An 8,165-nucleotide genomic window follows, 5' to 3' on the forward strand; every position below is an offset into this window, starting at 1 on the left:
ACGGCGCTCTCACCGCTGAGGTCCCCTTTCACTCTCCTGGCCCTCTCTGGGGTGATGCCTTCTGCCCCCACACATCTAATTCTTGGTGTCGGTGTCTTTGGGTTGGGTTGTCTCCTGTGTTTTAAAGATTCTGCCCTGGAATAAGCTTGGTGGTGTATGGCCCTCTTCTGCTTGGGATCAAGCCCTGACACGATGGGTGGGTTTAGCTCTTCCTGATGCCAGGCATTTGCCGTCTCTCACTGCTCCCCTTCCGTCCCCTGCAGTTCTTACAGACGGCATCTGGCCCTTCTCCCCGCAAACTCTTCATATTCTGACCTGTCTGAGGGGTCACCTCTCCGGTTTTAGGATTCTAGTCACCAGTGTACCCTGCTCCTCTGTGGGCCTTGCTCCCCAGCACTCAGCCATGGGCTGCTTGACTTCTTCTTGCTCTACAACGTCTGGAGTGTCATCTGGGGAGAAGGTGTTCCATGCTCTAGGAATTTCCCACTTCCTGGGGAAAAGTACACCTGTTTCCTTGTTTCAGCAAACTTCCGGAGCCTTCAGACCCTGTGCTGGGCTGTCGGGGCAGCATAAGTAGAACTTGGTCTTGATAGTAAATGCGTCTTCCCTCTACCATCCCACGTACCCTCCCGTTCCCAGCCTCATCCACGCATCTGTGTTTGGCCAGCCGGGGAATAAACGTGTGTCCTTTCCTTCTCTGTCAGCAGCGTCCGTCTCCAAGAGAGTATGAAGAGAGTGCGTCTGTAGGGCAGGGAAGATGGCGGACAAGCGCAAACTCCAAGGTACTGGTTTCCTTGCTTGCTGCCTTTGTAACCCCATGCTCACTGCCCTCCGAACTCCTCCTCTGATGCCTGCTGCCGTGGCAGGGTGCTAACAGCCTTCTCTCCTCCCCGGCCAGGTGAGATTGATCGCTGCCTCAAGAAGGTGTCCGAGGGCGTGGAGCAGTTTGAAGATATTTGGCAGAAGGTACAGGGCCTGGAGTCCTAAAAATCTGGGTCTCCAGGGAGGAGAGCACAGGAAGAGGTTCAGGGTCTCTGGGTGTAGGCCAGGGAAAGGGGTTGTGGGTCCAGGTGCTGAAGACCTTAGAAGCAGCTCTGAGATGGATTGGGCGGCGGGTGTGGGGGGGTGGTGTTCCCAGAGGCTCCAGCCCCAAGAGACTGGAGTTTTACCACTGGAGTGGGCACGAGGGCCCCAAGTCCCACATTGATTCCTGGGTTCTCTTCATCCCTCAGCTCCACAACGCAGCCAACGCGAACCAGAAAGAAAAGTATGAGGCTGACCTAAAGAAGGAGATTAAGAAACTTCAAGTGAGGAGACTAGGGCCCCGGATTCCTGCATCCCGAGGGCAGAGGGAGCAAGGAGGAGGGGGCTGGCGGCTTTGGTGCCCAGGTCCTAAAGCAGTGTGACTGTCTTGCTTTTCCCCCACCTGCAGCGGCTGAGGGACCAGATCAAGACATGGGTAGCGTCCAACGAGATCAAGGACAAGAGGCAGCTCATAGACAACCGCAAGCTCATTGAGACGGTAGGAGCCCAGAGCCTGGAACCTGAGAGGTGGGAGGAGGCCAGTTCCCAGGTCCCCAGAAGGCCCTGGAAGAGGAAGGTTTCTCCGCCCGGGGGAAGGGGAGAGGCGATGGGCTGGGACCTCCTGCCAACTGCGCTGTCCACAGCAAATGGAACGGTTCAAAGTTGTGGAGCGAGAGACCAAGACTAAAGCCTACAGCAAGGAGGGCCTGGGCCTGGCACAGAAGGTGGACCCTGCCCAGAAGGAGAAGGAGGAGGTTGGCCAGTGGCTCACGGTGAGTTAGGGGCAAGAGGAGGAGAGGACTCCGGGGCCCTGATCCCTGGGCGTCTGTGGGGACACTGGCTGACCACCCGTCTCTCCCCCAGAACACCATTGACACCCTGAACATGCAGGTGGACCAGTTTGAGAGTGAAGTGGAGTCACTGTCCGTGCAAACGCGCAAGAAGAAGGGTGACAAGGATGTGAGTGGGGGGACCCTGCGCCTGGGGGACAGAGACAGGCTGGCGAGCGGGGGGTTTGGCGGCCACTGGGGTTGGCGCATGTTGGTGAGCCAGTCTCGGGGGTCCGGCCTCGGAGAACAGTGGTGCCGCGGAAAGGAGCGGTTTGGGGGAACACGCTGGGCTGTGCCGGGGTCGCAGATGAGGCGAGAGCAGATGGCGCGCAGGGTGGGGCGGTCTGAGAGCTGAAGCCGTGGCCTCCTAGCTCCGAGAAGGCCCAGGTCCTGAGGCAGTAGGGAGAGGCGAGGCTCATTTGGGCTGAGAAGAGCAGTCTTGCAGCAAAGCCAGATCTAGGGGCCCAGATGCCAAAACTCCAGGGTTGTAGGGTGTGGGTTCAGGGTGATGCAACTGTACTCACTGGCACAGGAAACACGGGGAATGGAGAGCTGGGTCCAGGGGTGGGGGGGGCAGTGGGAGATGTGCCCGGTTTGGGGGTCTGAGACGTTGAGGGGTTTGGGAAGTGGGAGCCTGGAGGAGAGATGCAGTAGGTCCTTGTGGAGGGGGCAGCGGATTTAGAACTGAGGCCTTGAGGGAGGGGCAGGTGCCTGGAGAGCCCAGGAGCTCAGCTGCTGAATCTGGACTCCCTCGGGGTGGGCGGTTAGGAGGACAAAGATGATGGCTCCCTGCAAATGGGCATCAGCACTGCTGCTGTTAGGGCTAGATGGGGGTGGGGTGGGCTGCAGTTCTGAGATGTGGGCTGTCGGTAGCCGCAGAGGGCCGCGGTGTAGGAGGCACAGGGCTTTCTGGTCTTCTAGAAGTTTCCCGGGATGTCTAGGCAGGAGCTGGGGGTCCTCGAGGAGCTGGACGGGGGGCATACCCCACACTGCCCACGGCAGGAGGGGCTGGAGTGGAGCCTCTGGGTCTCTATGGGGGTCGGGGACCAAGGACAGGTTCTGTGGGGGCAGGAGGGGCCCGGGCAGGTGCCCTGCAGCCCCTGAGCCTGGCCCTGGGCTCGCCAGCAGAAGCAGGACCGGATCGAGGGCCTGAAGCGGCACATCGAAAAGCACCGCTATCACGTGCGCATGCTGGAGACCATCCTGCGCATGCTGGACAACGACTCCATCCTCGTTGACGCCATCCGCAAGATCAAGGACGATGTCGAGTACTACGTCGACTCGTCCCAGGACCCCGACTTCGAGGAGAATGAGTTCCTCTATGACGACCTGGACCTCGAGGACATTCGTGAGGCCCGGGGTTGGCCTGTGGGTGCGGGGCGGTGAGGGCCGGGTGGGCGGGCATCCGAGCCCATCGAGCACACCCCTCCCTCCTTCCACAGCACAGGCGCTGGTCGCCACGTCCCCGCCCAGCCACAGTCACATGGAGGACGAGATCTTCAACCAGTCCAGCAGCACACCCACCTCGACCACCTCCAGCTCGCCCATCCCGCCCAGCCCGGCCAACTGCACCACGGTGAGGAGGCGGCCTGTGGGATGGGAACTGAGGACGCGGGGTTTGGGCGTCCCGGGTCCGGGCCCGGAGGGCCGGACAGGGCTGCGCGGGGGTCCTGGGGTGCGGCGAAGGCCGGAGGCCGCGCAGCGGGGCGGCTCAGGCAGGGATCGAGGGCTGGGTTCCCCGGGGAGAGCAGCCTCCTGGGTCCGTGAGAGGCTGACAGGCGGTGCTGGGCCCTGGAAGACGGACCCGGGGTCCCCGCTGAGGCTCAGAGCATAGGCAGCGCGGCGGCCCTGGCAGCTTCGGAGATGGGCGTCTCTGTCGGGGCCCTAGAGGTCACACACGTGTCCGACTGCGCCTCTCTCACCTCAGGAAAACTCTGAAGATGACAAGAAGAGGGGACGCTCGACGGATAGCGAAGTCAGCCAGGTGGGTGTGCCCTGCGAGCGCCCCCCAGGACAGGAGCGGCCTTCGGGGAGCACTGCTCCTCGAGCCAGGGTGTCAGGGAGCAGCCTGCTGGGAGGGCACCGAGGGGGCTAGTGTGGGACCCGGGTGAGCACCTGGGACCAGGAAGGAGTGGGGCTCAGGACCCCTTGATGTGTAGCGAGCGCGAGGTGCCAGGGGGCCGTGAGGCAGTGCTTGGCCGCTGCTGCGCCGTGGGTGTGTCACTCCTGCTTTCTGGGGGGGGGGGGGGTCATCCGCGGCCCCTCCGGTTGCTTTTGTGACCCTTGAAGTAACGTTCAGAACCACTGCCCGATTTTTGGCTGCTTTTCCTTCCTCTCTTGGACGGTTAGCTGGTTTCAGTTAGTCTGTTGAGGCCATGGCACTCGCCTGACCTCCAGGGGGTGTCTGTCCCTGACAAGAGCCCTATGGGACATCCCTGGAGGTGTCCATGCAGGATGCAGGGAGCTGGGTGTGGGCTGGAACGCGCGTGAGTGTTCAGGTGTGTCCCGCGGTGATGGAAGCTCTGACGGTCAGGTCAAGGGGAGGGCACAGCTGGGGGCAGCCAGGCCCTGCGAGGACAGCGGAGCCCAGCTTGGCGGGGGGGCGGGGCTCGGCCGACCGGCCGACCTGCCGGCCCACCGGGTCCTGACCCTTTTCTCCCCCCCCCCCCCCCGCAGTCTCCAGCCAAAAATGGCTCCAAGCCTGTCCACAGCAACCAGCACCCTCAGTCCCCGGCTGTGCCGCCCAGCTACCCGCCCGGCCCCCCGCCTGCCGCCTCTGCCCTGAGCACCGCCCCTGGCAACAACGGGGCCTCCGCCCCAGCAGCGCCCGCAAGCGCCCTGGGCCCCAAGGCCAGCCCAGCCCCCAGCCACAGCTCGGGCACCCCTGCGCCCTACGCCCAGGCTGTGGCCCCGCCGGCCCCCAGCGGGTCCAGCGCCGCCCAGCCCCGGCCCCCCAGCGTCCAGCCCGGCGGGGGCGGGGGTGGCGGTAACAGCGGCGGAGGCGGAGGCGCCGGCAAGCAGAACGGCACCACCAGTGAGCAGGGGGGCTGCAGGCGGCTGGGGGGCCCCGGGGCGGCCGGCCCGTTTTCATCCCGTCATCCTGCCCCCAGGTTACAGCTCGGTGGTGGCAGACAGCCCGGCAGAGGTGGCTCTCAGCAGCGCTGGGGGTGGCAGTGCCAGCAGCCAGGCTCCGGGCCCCCCGTCGGGCCCCCACAACCCACCGCCCAGCACCTCGTGAGTGGCCGTCCGCAGCCGCAGCCCCTGCCCCTGCCCTTGCCGGGACGTGGCCCACCTGGTCGGGTGTGGCGTCCCCACTTTTTTCCAGCCAGGACACTGTACCCAGCAGTCCCCTAGCTTTACGCTTTGCAGTGTTCTAAGACATCCTCGGGTAATCGGGATTGTCCTTAGAGTCCCCACACGTCCCCGGAACACGCCCCCTTTCCAGTGACCTGCCCCAGGCCCACCTGACTCCCCTCGGAGGGCTGCCTGTCCAGATCTCAGGTCAGACCTTTCCAGGGGGTCCCTGTTCTCAGAAGATTGCCCCAAGAAAGACCATGATTTCCGAGGGATGTAGGGAAGACCTCTTCCTGGGTCTGCTTCACCGCCAGGCTCTGGGTGGGCCGCCCCAAGGGGGCACCTGCCCTGCGTCCATCTCCCGTTCTGTGGGTGGACCAGTCACCTTCTTCATGCTCCTTCTCCATGGACCGTTGCAGGGGCCTGACTCGGCCCCTCCTCTGAGCCCTCTCCCCTTCTCTCCTTCCCAGGAAGGAACCCAGTGCGGCGGCCCCAGCAGGGGCTGGGGGTGTGGTCCCAGGCTCAGGGAACAACACAGGGGGACCCAGTCTCCTGGTGCCACTTCCCGTGAACCCTCCCAGCTCCCCGACACCCAGCTTCAGCGAGGCCAAGGCAGCCGGCACTCTGCTCAACGGACCTCCACAGTTCAGCGCTGCCCCAGAGATCAAGGTGGGCCTCCGGCTTGTGTGTTCTGGCCCCGCCGTCTCCCCTGCATGTTTGCTGTCCCCTTCCTCCAGGTCTGCCGGCCGCCCCGCCCCCTCTTCCTGTGGGGCTCTGGCTCTCTTCCCCCCCGCCCCCCGCCTGCTTGCTCTTCCCCACCACGTGCACCCTTGCCTGGACTCCCCGGGCTCCTCCACCATCCTGCTCTCTGGGACTCTTCCTGGGCTCCTGGTTGAACTTGCTCTTCTGCACTCTGGGTTCCCACCATCCTCTCTATTCTCGTGTCTCCTCGCTCCCTCACACACCCCGCCATCCAGCTCGCTGCCCTCCTTTTCCCTTCTGAGGGACCGTCTAAGTTGAGAAAACACTGACGTCCGCTCTGGGCCATGCTTCATGCCAGGTGAACACACCCAGTCCCACCTTCTCTACAGGAAGCCAAGCGGGACTGCGCGGGCCAGGGGCAGAGGGTGCCATGGACCCGCAGAGGTGCCTCGGACTTGGGGAGATGGCCCAGCAAGGCCTGGGGTGGGGGGAGATCTCTAAGCTGGGAGAGGTAGGGGCCCAGTGGCGGGAAAGGCTGAGGGAGGAAGGAGTGGTTCTCGTGCTGGAGTTCTAGGAGGGCAGCTGTCAGGGCTGAGGGAGAATGCCAGGGCAGGGCTCCACAGACAGGAGGAGGGGGTGCAGGCTGGCTGCGAGGCTGTGATGGGGTGTCCTAGAGAGGGCCGTGGGGTCCTGGGTGCCAGGGTCTGAAGGGGGAGCAGGATGTGGGGCTGACTTTCTGGGCCTGCGTTTAATCTCCGCTCCACCGAGTAAGCGTCCAGGTCCACGTTCCGCGTGGCCTTTTGTGGACAGAGCAGGTGCTTACAGTTGCCTCTCAGTTAGGACAGGACACTGAAGCGCTTGGAACAGCGTGTGGCCCAGAGTAAGCACGCGGTTTGGAGGAACCACGGACGGGAAATTTATGGAGTGTGTACCTTTCTGGAGTAAAGGGTCCGCTGGGTTGTGAGCAGAGAAGGGACACGGGCGGATGTGGCTGGGCAGGTCCCTCCGTGGCCACGGAGAAGAGCACAGAGGGCAGGTGGCGTGAGGGACGGGGAGATGGGGAGGCGGCACACAGGCCCGGGGCCCGCGGGCTGCGCTGACCGTGGCTCGGACACCTGCTCCGGGCGTGGCTTCAGGCCCGCCTGTCGGCCGGCAGGGCGCTGGGATGCCAGGGCTGGCGGGAGACTGCCCCATGGCCCTGCGTCAGCCGGTGGGGGCGTACGCAGCCCCCCGCCCCCAGCAGCATCCGGCAGCCTGGCTGCCCACGTGGAGGGAAGCCCGCCCAGAGGCCGTGCGCTGCCGGGCGTGCCCTGTGTGTGCACGCGGTTCGGTCTCCCGGCCGCCGTGGTCCTGCACGGTGGGGGCCCGGACAGGCGCTCTGCTGGTGCTGCCTGTGCCCCGCGTCCGCCTCGCGGCCCCCGTTAGCTGCTGTGGCGCCGTCCTTCGCGACCCCCGTCGGAGGGGCGGGCGTTGGGTGCCAGCTCTTCTCTCCCTGCAGGCCCCCGAGCCTCTGAGCTCGCTCAAGTCCATGGCGGAGCGGGCGGCCATCAGCTCCGGCATCGAGGACCCCGTGCCCACTCTGCACCTGACCGAGCGAGGTGAGGGGCTGGGGGCGGCGGCGGCGGCGGCCCGGCGAGGGGGCGGCCCCCACCCTGGCCTCACCGAAGGGCCTGGCCCTGGGCTCCCCGCAGACATGATCCTGAGCGGCACCTCTGCTCCGCCGGCCTCGGCGCAGCCGCCCCTGCAGCTGTCGGAGGTGAACATCCCGCTGTCGCTGGGCGTGTGTCCGCTGGGGCCTGTGCCCCTCACCAAGGAGCAGCTCTACCAGCAGGCCATGGAGGAGGCCGCCTGGCACCACATGCCCCACCCCTCAGACTCCGAGCGCATCCGGTGAGGGGCTGGGACCCGCGAGTGTGAGGGAGGCGGCCCCGGTGGGACCTGGCCCCCCGTCCCGAGAGCGCACGTGAGCGGTCCTGCAGGCCGCGTGCAAGAGCTGGGTCGGAGGCGTCCGGCGTGGGGGTGACCAGGCGCCCGAGAAGCCGCCCCCAATCCGTGAGGCAGGCCCTCACACCGCACCAGCTGTCGGGCGCAGGAACCAACCCTCCTGCTCCTCCACAGGCAGTACCTCCCCCGGAACCCCTGCCCGACGCCCCCCTACCACCACCAGATGCCACCCCCACACTCGGACACCGTGGAGTTCTACCAGCGCCTGTCAACCGAGACACTCTTCTTCATCTTCTACTATCTGGAGGTACAGCAGGGCCCCCGGGGCAGCCTCGGGCCCCCCGGCTTCGCCGCCACCGCCGCCGTCCCCCC

General features: G+C 65.3%; 1 protein-coding gene across 1 annotated transcript; it reads left to right on the plus strand.

The window, feature by feature from the left end:
• Window positions 1-591: 591 nt before the first annotated feature.
• On the plus strand, window positions 592-8,157 carry CNOT3 (CCR4-NOT transcription complex subunit 3; the record flags this gene model as incomplete). The annotated part of the gene is made up of 15 exons (XM_021688495.1): window positions 592-782; window positions 899-966; window positions 1,233-1,307; window positions 1,433-1,522; window positions 1,668-1,796; window positions 1,888-1,983; window positions 2,982-3,201; window positions 3,296-3,429; window positions 3,781-3,837; window positions 4,530-4,887; window positions 4,964-5,087; window positions 5,618-5,816; window positions 7,348-7,447; window positions 7,541-7,739; window positions 7,968-8,157. Coding segments are annotated over exons 1-15 (2,064 nt in total), but the record flags the coding sequence as incomplete, so codon positions are not given.
• Window positions 8,158-8,165: the final 8 nt, after the last annotated feature.

Source organism: Neomonachus schauinslandi, unplaced genomic scaffold, assembly GCF_002201575.2.
Source record: "Neomonachus schauinslandi unplaced genomic scaffold, ASM220157v2 HiC_scaffold_1150, whole genome shotgun sequence".
Taxonomy (NCBI): domain Eukaryota; kingdom Metazoa; phylum Chordata; class Mammalia; order Carnivora; family Phocidae; genus Neomonachus; species Neomonachus schauinslandi.